We start from the raw sequence: 14,703 nt of genomic DNA on the forward strand, positions 1-14,703 counted from the left end.
CCGTCCTGATCACGTTGACTATTTCTAGAGAAGTTGGTCTCTATATACTAGTAATATATACAGTATGACGTTCTGATTGTTGCTCTCATCAGTTTGTCATCATTGTTTTGGTCTAACTCCCCTTCCATCGGATAATCAGTACAGTAATCCTTTATTCTATTACAAACCAGTGTCTGAAATAGGTTTTATTTCCACGATTTCCGTCTTTCCCCCGTGTGGATAAAAGTCATTCTACACTTAACCGGTACTGATGGTTTGGTGCTCCACATACTAAGTACAGAAATTACCTGGCGTAGTCATTTTTTGCCCTAATTAACGGAAAGTTGATGTTCCTATATCGTCATAAAATTGGCATGTTTGATGTCAAATTAAAGCTGAACACGACTCGTAAAAAGAATTTGTCCGCCATATTCGATCGGATTCTCGCTGTATCTGAGTGTCCCTTTATATAAAGCAGTCACTTAGTCACTCATCAGTACAATCAATTGGCACCGGTGCAGACGGACGTATGCTATACAGCAATCGGTAGCGACAAAAAGAATCGTGCACTTTTATACATTTTAGCAGGAGAAAAAGATAAAGTACCAAAGACAATTTAAACAGTTGCACAGGTCAGTGCAGTATTATAGAAACATAAATATGCACAACTGCAATAAAATGTAAACAAAGGTAGTGCAAGATAACCAGCATGAACACGGGTCGCCATTTCACGCCGATACCCGTGACATTAAAGCGGTCAGGTGTAATGAATGCCGAGATTATATCGAGGTACTGATATCGAAAGTTGCGTTTGCCTTTTTACGAGTCATGTTCAGCTTTAAGTTTGAAAAGCCAGGATTGAAGTTGAAAATAGTAACTTTAAAGTTGGAAAAGCGAAGATTTAATTTGTAAATCCAAAATTTAAGTTGAAAAAAAAAACAGGATTAAAGTTTAAAATCTTTATGTAATTTCCAACTTTAAAAACCATATTTAGGGTGCTTGTACACGGACCTGGACGCCCATTAAAAAAAAAAACAAAAGTGCTAAGCCCTCGTGGTTCTGGATTTCGGATGTAGATAAAGTGTACTAGAATCTGATTCAAGATATTATGAGAAGCTGATGTATTTACACTATTTATATGACTATTTTTGCCAATTGTCCATGCAGGGAAAACCCTGTTCCGGAGGGAAATTTAGCGACTTTGATGCACGTCATAATACTTTTTGTGATCTTAGAAACGGGTCGACTTCTACATCAGTAACGATGAAAGACATGTAAAATAGAAGATAAAATATAATGTTTTTATGTAAATGGTTGATTTAGTAGGTTATAAATACATATTCTTATATGTACATCTTAACTTCACTCCTTTGTATCAACAGAATTTTCATTTACTTGTTTAAATATATGTTTTTATACACTTAGATGCACATACATCAAACATACTGAATGGCTTTGGACAATATATATTTTTCTGAGAATACGTTTTGTTACTAGAAACACGAGCACTCATTTATAAATGCCTTGAACTAGATAGTATGAATTAAAACTATAATGCAATTCAATATCAGAATTATGATAAAGCATACTACCATTTTAATTTGGCATAAATCAAAGGCGAAAACATTGCAAAGCTTAAATTAATAAATGAAGATATCATCACTTGAAAATAATTAAAATACACTTAATACATGTAATTAAATATGTTAACTGTTACATCATCGTAAATAACAAGACAATAATTAAATAAAGCACAATGAGGAAAACTATTCCTGGTCAAATATTTCTGTGGCAGTGGATATAGGAATAATCCAAGGGCAAAATTTGGGTTTACTGATATGTACATGCATGTTCATTATATACACTAGTGCATTATAAGATAAACATCGAAATATTATTGTATATAATGAACTACAGGGAATTGAATACTTATTAAAGTTACATATTCATCATGTTCATGGTCACATGCGAAAATACAATGAAAGGCTGTTGTTCGCTCGTTCCCTCTTCGCTGCTCTGTTCAACATCGTCTATATTATCTTCTTCTGTGTCTTCTGATAGAATCACTAAAGGATGGTTCTTGTAAAGATCTTGTAGACCTTCTGCCTGAATTCTTTGATTAAACAGGTCAATCATGGCTTCGTCTGCACGAACCTCCAAATACGTGTCTAAATAATTTTCTGGACGAACGAGTTGCAGAATGGCGTCAATATTACAATATTTCATGACAGTGCCCGGATTTGTTCTAAACAGTGAGTGAAAAGCGCATATGTAGATAAATGGATGCCAGAAAACATACTGTGCAGACTCTGGTGGTACTTTTTTCTGCTGATCTGAATTCTTCATTATTATATATTTACTCAAGAGGTCTTCCGTAAAAGATAACTTATTAATTCCGAATTCCATGGTTCTTATCAGTTCTGTATCTAATTCCTCTGATCTGTTATATTGACCTTTTAAACATATGTACATAATCCATTGATATGTACTCTTGGTTTCTTTGTCTCCCTCAAGACTGGTAATGTGATCTGTCATCGCCTGTAAAAGACTGCCTTTGATCACATAATCATCGATAACATTGTGGTATTTCTCAAGTACATTCATTTTTAAGGGAATGCCTATTTCTGAATCACGATCCTCTTTGAAAGTTTCAAACTTCAAATCATGACAATGGCATTCTTCTTTCTGACAAGGTTCTTTTATTCTTTTTTTGAAAAATCGAAAATGCTCTTCATATCTTTCAAAGTTTTCTGAATCCAGGCTCAGTTCATAACGAAATAAAGGTGATCCAGTTAAACATGCAATCTTGTGATATTTTCTCTGATACTCCGTTCTCATTCCAATGACAATTTTGATATCTTTACATAATATGTTATTTAGATCTTGGCATGCCTTTTTAACTCTGTCTACTGAGCATGGATCATCATTCCAAAGTCCGAACCAGCCATACACAAACATTATAGTATTCTCCTCCACATTGTCTGGTATGTCTGTATAACGACATTCTAGAGATTTCCATTCCACATTGTTCTCTATAAATTTCTCCAATATAAGACGAGAAGTACTGGAAACCGAATTTCCAAATTTGCCATGCACAAACAGCGATTTTCCATCTTTTCTTGAAAGTGCCTTCAGACCATTATGAACAATAGGATCTGCATGTAGAAAAGTGGTAGAAGAAAAATAACATTCAATTATAGTTGAGCAAGGGACAAGCAGTTGTGTTAAAAAGAAGCTTCATTCCTGCAATAATTTCGCTGCAAGTATGATTTCATCCTAAGCATGTTCATAGTAACCGTGTTTTAATATTATACTATGATATGGTGGTTATCTTCCACAACGAGAATAGGTGAAATCAATAGCTAAAGAACATATTCTTGAGATACCAAACTCTTAATAACAAAATATTGTACAGTGAGCCTTTTAACCCTTTCGAATACTTCAAGGTTCATCTATCAAACACATTTTCAAGGAGTCGATCCTTACATCGCGGGTTCGAATCTCAAAGCAGGACTTGGAGACCGGACCCTCGGATGAGACCGTAAAAAATGAGGTCCAGTATCACCATAGGCGCTTTTACGAAAACGATCCCTCACTGCTCGACAGTCCTGAGTGTCAAATATAGGTCTATATTTCCAGCCCTCTACTGCCAAAAGGTGGTGTCTCAATATAAATAAAAGAAGTCTTGAGAGGGACGTTAAAAAGCAAAAGTTAATTGATAGAGTTTTACATGTATTCTCCAGGTTTATCTATCTTAATATTATTTTTCTCATTTATTCCATGTCCTCTGATTGGCTCAAACTTGATCATATGATCAAGTATAAAACAACATAAAGACTTTTTATAGATTCTGAAATGCATATCGATTTGATGTTTCTAGAAATGGAAATAATTTTCTGTTATTAATAATTAGTGCAGTGTATAACTCGATGTTTCTGAAAAAGAAAAAAAATAAACCTAAACTCCTATCTATAATTGTGATGTTCTGTAATACAGTAATTGGTAAGATGTAGCAGCGCCCTGAATAAGGATGTATTTTATATTAAAACATATTAGAGCTGGGTTTTTTATTCAAAAACCAATACAATACATGATAAAACAAATGTAGCCTTTTAAATTATTAAATTCAATTTAAAGAAAAAACAATTACATTAAACAGTTCGAATTAATTTTGATCTTAATCTCTAAGTGTTAAAAATGACAAGAGATAAACTTATGGCTTGTTCCCATTATCTTCTATTTATGGATTGACCTCATCAAAGGCCTAAATTTATATAATATGAAGTTCTAGGTGGTAGAAAAGCAATAGTTATGCATATGATAAATAAGATTATTATAAAAGCAAATACAGTTGTAAGTAAAAATAAAAACTAGGCATTACTCGTATACACATGCATACATACATACATACATACATACATACATACATACATACATACATACATACATACATACATACATACATACATATATATATATATATATATATATATATATATATATATATATATATATATATATATATATATATATATATATATATATATATATATATATATATATAAAGAAATGCCCACCCTTTTGGCGTCTGTTACGACGATAAATAAAAATAAAGAGGATCATAGCTGTAACAGCTACGATTGCAATGACTAAAACAATGGCAGTGATTACTCCTGCAGACAAATCCCCTGCACTCGTATCATTTGGAACTTCAGCTCTGGAAGAAAATTAAAAGTGTTCTTCATTTTAAAGCACAATTTAATGGATATGTTTTTTCCCCAGTTTATTACAGAAACCCACATTCTGGCCTAAAAGACTGATATCAAAAAATATGGCTGTTTGGAAAAGATTTTCTGAAAGCTCATCGAGATTTAGGAAAAAAATTTAAGTTAGTTTACATAGATAAATGTTAAGACTCGGTCAAACAAAAAAAAAGCTGAAAAATTGCTGATATATTTAGAAGACATGTAATACTTACATTTTTGCCTTTGGGACATTCTTACCAAAGCATTTTGGAACTGAAATAAAATTTGCATCTTGAAAGAAAAAATATATTAATAAATATATAAAATATATAAATAAATAAATAAAATTTTGTCTGGGAAGTTGAGCTGACTGACCTTAACATAATACACTGAAATTAGGCGCGGCAATGCAGTTCTATTAGCTTTTCTCTCGCGCTAATGTTATCAAGAAATTATATTAGTTCATCATAAACAGTCATCCTTTCTTACATTTATACACTTCGTTAGATACATAGGTGCTGTTTGGACACGTGGGGTCAGTAGTGTTACATGACTGCCAGTCAATGTAGCCATCAGCGGTAAAAATCGGACATTGCCCTGAAAGAAAACAGCAAACATTGCCATTTCTAATCTTTTGTTAATTAATATGTGTGATAGAACAATAGTGTCAGCTAAAGTAAAAAAGGTAGGTGTTATTTAAAATATTTTCAATTCGAATCTTTATATCATCTGTCAATATTACTGGTTCAATGCGTCTTACTATACAGAAATAAGTAATTTTTTCCTTGATATTGATTTCCTGTTTCATACTTAAATAATAGAGTTGTAATCTTTTTTATTTACTATGATTGTTCATAAAAAGTATAACGTATTGGAATGATATATGATCATTTACAAGCAGGAAAACTAAGTTAAGGACAATTTTCTTCTAGAAAAATCAGCCAAATTTTCGACGAAGAAGACTGAAAATCTCGAGATACATGAAGTATGAGTAGAAAGATTCTAATCTTGAAAAGATTTAAAGAGAGAAATTTGTTATTCATTAAGAATATAGTGAACTAGTCCTAATTGTAACGGGAACCGTTCAGCTGTTCCCCAAACGCTCCCCAACTCCCTTTCGGTGCTATATTCCCTGTAAGCTTCATTACATAAGACAACTCTGTGCATTTTTGACTTTAACAACGTTTTCCAGAAGGATACCAATTATATTCAATTTTTAGCATTGCACCCAAGCGCATGTGAATACAAGTGCATTATGACCATATCATCTTGTCTACACTATTTATATATTTTAATATACTATATATTAAAGCATTCAGTCCAAAAGTAATAAAAATCACTCATTCGAGAGTATTTTTAAATATACTCGTTTCAAATGCACGCACCTGCGTGCACGTGCATGATGATCATACCTTCTTGTAGGAGTCCCTTACATCTATCTATGTTCTAAATCCCATCCTGTTTGGTTGAAAAACAAGGGAGTTATAGCCATTTAAAGTTTCAGCCAATCAGATTGCAGCACACGTGCATGCGCGTAATTTCATGATTTTTTTTATATCAAATTGTAGGATTTCCTAATGCATGACTTTATTTCAAATTTCAAAGAATTTCGTCAAAAAACAAAGGAGAAATAGCCATTTAAAGTTTCAGCCAATCAGATTGCAGCACACGTGCATGCGCGTGATTTCATGCTTTTTTTCTATATCATTTTGTAGGATATCCTAATGCATGACTATATTTTAAATTTCAAAGAATTTCGTCAAAAAACAAAGGAGATATTGCCATTTAAAGTTTCAGCCAATCAGCTTGCAGCACGCGAACATGCGCATGCTTTCATGAAGTTTCTTATATATCATGCGGTAGATCTTTATAATGTAGGACTATGTTTAAAATTTCAAAGGATTATGACAAGAAACAAGAAAGTTATTGAGACTTTAGTTTCAGCCAATCAGAGCGAAGCGCACGTGCATGCGCGTGAGATCTTGCTATTTTGACCATGCTATCTTGTCTATACTACTAATGTATCCTTACATTATGAGTTTCAAAAAATTCATCAAAAAATAGAAAAGTTACGGCAATATCCATTATATTGGTAATTTCACCTGTTGCACGTGCGTGCTCTTGCAGGCACGTGCGCGCAAAATGACCTTTGTATGGCAACTCTACATAACATGCCTACTGACCCTAAAAAGGTTTCACCTAAGTCGGATGTGTGGTTTACAAGATCACTCGTGGACAAAATTTTCCCAGGAAGAAGAAAAATAATAAGAATAATAATAATAAGAAACAGAGTAAAAACAATATGTTCCCCAACTTCGTTTGGGGAACATAATTATCTTCATTAGAATACATGATTGTATTTATATATGTGTATATATAAATGACATAATTTTGGACAGAGAGAAAGGAGAAAGAGAGAAAGAGAGAGACGTAATATACCTCCAATAATCTTTGTTTTCTCCACACATCGTTCCCACTTCCAACCTTTACTGTCAGACAGACAATGATAAACACTTTGTCCACCACAATCCGCCTGTTTTATTGCTGCTCGTGCCTCCCATGTTTCCTTGGTAACAGGACAGACATCTATGTTCCCTTCTTCTAACACTGTCATATTCTTTAAGGAAAAAATACTATTCACACGATAATACATGTACATTTATACTGTTTATGCAGGAGAACAATAATAGGAAAGTACATGTATATATATTTAACTTTGTTTTTTTTAAAGCAGTTATAATGTATATCTTAATTATTTTATTTAGTTTAAATTATTTAGATTAATTTGAGGATACAATGTATATGCAATTCCTTTGAGCTACAAATAATAAGAAATTTTGAAACCTTCAATTTAATTCAAACGGAGATCAAAAACGAAAGTTAATTCGGTTGCCAAAATCACACATTATTAAAAGTATTGAATACATGGAAAATGAATGTGACATTATTAAATTTACCGGTACTTACATTGTCCCTTCTTTGCTTTTTATAACATAAACGCTTTTTAAAAAGTTGTGTTTTTTCCTATACAATATGTAGGTTAGCTGGACAGGGTACTTGATCGTATGTGACGTATTTTAAATTCAATATCTACGACAGGCCGTTATGGTATCTTAAAAAGGCATTAAACCAGATACATAAGGACATTTGTAAAAAACGATGACAAAAATGTTTACTTCAAATGTAAATCAAATTTTACCCAGTACTGCATACAAACATTTTTTTATAAGTAAATATCTCAGATTTGGATTTATCTAGCCACGATCTAAATGTTTAACTTTTGTTGCACGAACAGATAAATGGTGACTGAATAACAATTATCTTAATACTAAAGACTATACTGTGGGGAATACATGTATAACTACATTGTAAATAACAATTTTGTCTTTTGTTTTGTTTTTTCTGTAGCATCTCCAGCCAAAAATGTTGTTTCGGTATATGTACAGTGGACTTGCTTTGTACATTACCGCTATACATTGTATTCCCTTCTAAAGTCAAATGCAGAGGGAGTATTTATTCATAACTATATTAGTATCAATCTGGACGTTGATCCATGCTTAAACCAATATAAAAAAGTTCTGAATGTAGCCTAGTACATGTATTATTTCTACAATGTTGGATACACTAGGCACATGCATATGAATAGAATTCTATTTGTTCAAACGAGTATTTTCATATCACAGCGATTTCACTTTTATGTAGCTGCAATAATGTAGCCCTCTCCTATTTTTTTTTTTTTTTTTTTTTTTTTTTTTTTTTTGGGAGAGGGCTACAACTCCTTAGGATCTCTATAATGGCGCAGATGCGGCAGTGGATCACTCCCGCACGGATTTCGGCTCAAATTATCAGTAAACGGCTATTTTATTATTATCTCTTACCTGGAATCGAAATATGTAATTATGCAAAACATAAATCGATCCAAAAATATTCACAACGACCCATATATCGGTTATTTTTCGTGTGTGTCAACAGCTTAACTTGAATTTATCCGCCATGTTTACTGACCTTGATGGATTGTATTTTGGGACAGCCAATGAGAATTTAAGTTCTATAGGAGCGGATCTACTAGGAATTCCCTTATTTTAAGCATACGTATCGCTGTTTGCGCAAAAATAAGACTTGAAATGGTTTTATTTATCGATGTTTTTGTAATATATTATAGCACAATCGTTTATAAACATCGACATTTGCTTTATTTGGTTGTTCCAAATTTCAGGCGAAAGTCTCACTACGTCACGCGTGAACTGTCATGGCTGCTGAATATTGCAGCTGGGAAAGACACAGATTTATTTAACATGGTTTTCGAGTTTAACAGGCTATGTTGTTGTCAGTGAATAAAAATTCCGTCTTATAAGAAGTAAGTTTAATGTAAAAATAATTTATTTTGCCTCCAATCACCCGTATCAAAAAAAAATATTTGCACCATTACGGAGATGCGATGGAATTGTAGCCCTCTCCAGAAAACATCAGATCAAAAAAAATCGGAGAGGGCTACATTATTGCAGCTAACTTTTATGTAATATTAAAAGGGGCATGGACACAGTTTCAACTCAATTTTTTTCTTTTTTTACCAATTTTATTCTTTACAATTCCTAAGTAAGGCAATTCTAATGATCAGCAAAAATTCGAACATCATTTGTTGATTTACAAACAAGATACAGGACTGAGAATTATTTATAATGTAAATAAGGTTTACATTTAGAAAATATCGTGTTTATAACAAAACGAGATTCGGAAAATTATCAGAAAATGTCTAATTGTATTTAGAATTAATTTCTTATTGGAAAAATCTGCTTTGAACAACACATATTAGCATATTTTACCTATGTAAACAAACATATGGCTCGGGCCTTGTTTACATAACAAAGGTTTGGAGACCTAAATCTGTCTTGTATCTCGACAACTGAAATTCAAAAAAAATGATGATCATTAGAAATATCTTAGTTAAGTATTTGTAAACATAAAAAATGGTATGAAAATTTTTACCTGTAACTGTGTCCAGGCCCCTTTAAGCAATTCATATAGATTATGAACACAGGCTTTTGGATCGCTTGAAAAGAAAATTGTGTGTAAAAAAAAAAAAAAAAATAAAGGTACTGAACTCTTACACCGGGTACCAAATTGCGCTAATAAAATATTTATTATTCACATGCTCTAAAATTCTACTTTCTATTTAATTTTATTCATAGATAAACATTCTTCATTTCTACCAAAGCTCATTCCGAAATTCCATATTTTTCTCGAGATATTCTGAAATCAATCTCAAAAATGACCTACTTTCTTTTACTCGACATTAGCTTGGGCCCTTAGCCATTCACATGTAAACAGACGGTGTTTGAAGTGCAGCGAAGAGTTGCATAGTATTTGCAAGATCTTTCAACATTTTAAAGTTGATTTCTTACTCCGGATTGTAAGGTTAAGTCCGTAATTCCTTTCGCGAAAAATTAACTTGAAAATTTCTGCATCAACAACTCTGCAGTTGGCAGAAGGATAAAACGTACGCTCAACTAGGACCTTAGGTCCCCTGCTCAGTTCACGACTATCGGGCCTGTTTACTCCGCTACAAAATGTAGTGCGTTGCATACGTAAAGTGAAAATAGAATAAATCGTAATACCGTGAAGCCTTTGCAGTGTAAAAAAAAACCCAGAAAATTTATTTTTGTCAAAGGAATAACCATCTGATGGGTATTAGAAAAGAAAGAGGGAGGGGGGGGTGCTAAGCAACATTAACTGCAATATTATAAGATATATAAGAGTTTAATATTTATCAGGCGCGGATCCAGGAATTGAAGTTAGAGGCGGCGCCAAAAGTAGGCAAGGGGTCTGGTCTGCCTTGAGGCCCCCAGTGGGTCCAGGGCAAAGCCCTGGGAGGGGCCCAAGGGCGAAGCCCCCGGAAGCCTCGATTCTAGAGATTTTGTAGGGTAAAAATGAGGTCAACCAAGTATACATATTTACATTTTCTAGGCGAAACTGTGATTTACGTTAATTTTGACAATTTTAGAGGGGGCGCGCGCCGGGTGCGCCCCCCTTAAATCCGCCACTGTTTATGGATTATGTTGGGTACCTGTGGTCTCCCCTATGATTTTATTATTCCATGTAAGGTTATAATATCTATATATAAAACAGTGCCTAACCTCTGATCTCCTTACTAATAGTAAGCGACCTAGAGTAAACGAGTCCAGTCTCCATTCGCAGATCTCTAACAAGCATGGGGAGGATGAAGATCTTGCCCCCACCCCCAACCTTTTCATTTCCCTCGGACTTTTCACCAGTCCTTTAATATAATGGAATAATTATTTTTTAATTAATCATTTAATGCTCCTTTGTCTTCCTTATGAGGTCATGCTTAAATAGGCGACCTCATCATTTAGCATTTTTTAGTAATTAAACCCCTATTTTATTTATTTTACAAAGAAGATATCCCCCTGTATTCAAGTTTGGGGCTGCATGGAGTTCTCCCCCCCTTTTGCCCGGAATTAATACATCAAAGTCATAAACCAATTAAAACAACATTAAAAAAAAAGAAATGAAACTTTAAAAAATGCACCAATTGTTATTTACTCTTGGCATGCATATACTGTATTTGAAGACAAGCAAGTTGACTAATCCTCGAAATTCCAATTACATATATTTAAAGAATTCGGAGAAATTGTGCACTTTTTTCCTGTAAAAAATTAGGGTCGCAACTTTTTTGGAGGGGTTTAAAAAATAATTCTACACATACCATGATTTTAACTTATTGCCTATTACAACTTTCACATCGTAATAATGTACAACATAAGATTACCTTTGACTCATTCATATACTACAATTTTTTAAAGTATAAAATCCTTATAAATGTACAATTATATAAGACTTGGCTTGCCCCCCATAATCTCTATGCGGATACCAAAGGTAACAAAAACGTTAAGGGGTACTTTTTTTACATTTTGGGTGACCATGATAACCTTATATTGTACATCAAAAGGAAGACCAGATTTAAAAAAAACCCCCTTTTTTACATTAAACCAAAGGACATTTATATATTTACATCAGTGGGGGGGGGGGTTTTTATTTGTCATCATAACCAGTGGTCACCTAATTTTGTAATGTGGGGGGATAGAGGACTTTTTTACTTTTGGGGGACAAGATCCCCTTTTTGAAATGGGGGGCCAGGGCTTTTTAACATCAGTGGGGGGAGAGGTATCTTTTTTCATAAGTGGGGGGCCGGGGTCATTTTTTAAACATATAGGGGGACCAAAACCTTTTATTTAGTCATTGGGGGGACCAGAGGTTTTTATTTGTACATCAGTAGGGGGACCAGTGGTCACCTAATATTGTCATGTAGGGGGAGAGGACATTTTTTTGCATAGAGGGGAAAGGGGGTTTTATATTGTACAAAAGTGGGGGACCAGAGGTCATCTTATATTAAACATCAGTAGGGGGACCAGAGGACACCTTGTATTGTACTTAACATCAGTGGTGGGGAGCAGAGGTTGTACATCAGTAGTGGGACCAGTAGTAACCTTATATTGTACATAGTGGGGGCCAGGGACCCCTTTATATTGTACATAGTAGGGGACCAGGGGTCACCTTTATTGTACATAATGGGGGACCACAGGTCACCTTATATTGTACATCAGTAGGGGGACCAGGGGTCACCTTGTATTGTTCATAAATATGAAACTAGTGGTCCCCTTTGTTGTACATTTTTAAGGAAACCAGAAATAAAAAAAAATCTATATGAATGCAGAGATAAGGCATCAACGATGCTAGACCCGTCTAAACCAAGAGACATCTAAAACGAAAATAAGGGGGGAAACGAGGTTACATATAAAATGCATTTAAGGGGATAGTAGAGGTTCTCTTATAAGAACACGACAAGAGGCCTATGGGTCTTATAGGTCATCTGAACATCATGTAAAAACTTTAAAACAATTGAATGTGGTTCGCGCTTTAACCAGAGGCCATGACATTCTCAATTTTGAAAAAAAAAGCAACATTGCTCATATAACTTTTTACTTAGCATGCCTATTTTGGCTACTTAATACCTATATAGAGCGTAGGGGAACAAAAGGTGCATTTCAAATAATCAGTAATAAATTAGCAATGATTAGTAGTGCCCATTGACCAAAAAAACCCTCATCCTGGGGTCATACTTTTCACAATTTTGGAAACGGCCCCTTGTTCATAAAAAAATTTGGTTTGTACCAAAGAACAAATTTCAAAGCATTAATTCAATTACAGTATTTAATTAGAGCCCCCACCCCTCAGTGGACCCATAGCCAGGGACCTTAAAATTTATAATTCTGGAAGGGGTTTCCCCTTACTTATCATATCTATATGTAGTTAGTTCAATTAATATCCAGGTGCAGAGAGGAATATTTCTTAAAGAATTAATGAATTTTAACTTTACATTTTTGCCCCAACGAGCACCAGAACCCCTGACCTTTGGGTAACAAAGAACTATACGCGGTATATTGCATATTTTGCCCCCACAAAAGTCAAATTTTGAAAACTTCCTGAAATGTGCTGAATTCAATAAATTGTATGAGAAATATAAATTAACAGAAAATATAGTGTCAAAGCAGTGTATTCACAATTTTTGTTTTTATGAGTCACAAACTAGTCCGTTTTTATATCCTTTTTCAGAAAGAAAAAAATGGACAAAATTTCAACAATTTCAGCTTTAAAATTTATAAGCGCAAGTTTTTTAGGAACAATATTGACATATTTCATTGATATTATTATTCTACACATTATATCAAAATATCCTGAACACACATGCGCTCGGTGACTTTTACTAAAATATCGACGAAATATGTATATTTTTCTGTAAAATTCAAAAAAAACTGAAATATACGTCATGTTTGTGACTCATTACATACATATGGCGTCATTACTTATGAAAATATTGGGTGCTTGAAGTCAACATATACTCCCGTGTTTAAGAACTTGATTAAATTTTCTCCATCAAAGTTTGATTTGGGGGGCAAATATTGGTTATTACCAATAAAGTTCTTTCAAAACTTTGGAAAAATCCCTTCCTCATCATATCTATGCATGTAGTTAGTTTGTTTAATATCCATGGGCAGAGGGAAAGATTTTCAAGAACAAATGCATTTTACAATATAAATTTTTATAGCCCTGTCCTAACCCCAGGGCCCCTGACCCTGGGACAATGAATTTCACATATTTGGTAGAGGAGTCAATGCTTACTTTAATTAAGCAAACAGTTGGACGGCTTTTGTCAATGAGTAAAGACTGTATCAATTTTAGTAGTTTGCTCCAACTTTCTTGCCTTAAGGGGTGGAGGGCAGGGACCATGTTTTAAAAAAAATCTCTCCTTCACCCATAGATGCTTTCTACCAAAATTTGTTGTAAATGGCTAAGAGATTGCAGAGAGAAGATGAACATTTTAATGTTAACGCACAATGCACAGGGCACGACACAAAAAAAACCAGATAGCAGTACGTCACATGAGTTGATTCAGGTGACCAAATAATTAGTCCTTTGGTCTCCATATTTTTGTAAAATATTAGGTGTCTTCTGGTCTCCCTGTTGACTTACAATATAAGATGACCTCTGGTCATTTTATTGATGTAAAATAAAAGTGTTTTCCCGGTTTCTTCATTGTCGTTCAAAATAGTGTGATCATTAGTTTTAATGATGTACAATATAAGGTGTCCCCTTGTCCCCCTGCTGATGTACAATACGAGGGCTGTTCAATAAATGATGTGCCGAACTCTATAATACAATACAGATACATGTATCATATGGCTTTAAGTTTGACTTTCTTATTATTGAATCTTTAATAATTTATAACAGTTTATGTGACCAATTTTCATCACAAAGTTCGTTGTGAGAAGCGGGAAAAAAAGGGTATTTAAGACACTGCATTAAAAATGAATGGTAAAGATTCAGAAAACAGAGTGAAATTAAACCGTTCTTTAAACTTGAAAACATTTAAGAATCCCAAAGAAATACTCACTGAAATATG

At 33.8% G+C, this 14,703-nt stretch overlaps 1 protein-coding gene across 1 annotated transcript; it reads right to left on the reverse strand.

The window, feature by feature from the left end:
• Positions 1–1,760: 1,760 nt before the first annotated feature.
• Positions 1,761–7,837, reverse strand: LOC134276523 (uncharacterized). The gene is made up of 6 exons (XM_062758772.1): positions 7,692–7,837; positions 7,164–7,341; positions 5,214–5,321; positions 4,958–4,997; positions 4,557–4,696; positions 1,761–3,134 (listed from the first exon to the last, which is right to left on the reverse strand). The coding sequence occupies exons 2-6, from the start codon at positions 7,336–7,338 to the stop codon at positions 1,918–1,920; spliced, it is 1,680 nt and encodes a 559-aa protein (XP_062614756.1). The 5' UTR covers positions 7,339–7,341; positions 7,692–7,837; the 3' UTR covers positions 1,761–1,917.
• Positions 7,838–14,703: the final 6,866 nt, after the last annotated feature.

The sequence above is a fragment of the Saccostrea cucullata genome, unplaced genomic scaffold (genome assembly GCF_032062105.1).
Source record: "Saccostrea cucullata isolate Sc308-1 unplaced genomic scaffold, CSIRO_AGI_Scuc_v1 ctg6961, whole genome shotgun sequence".
Lineage (NCBI taxonomy): Eukaryota > Metazoa > Mollusca > Bivalvia > Ostreida > Ostreidae > Saccostrea > Saccostrea cuccullata.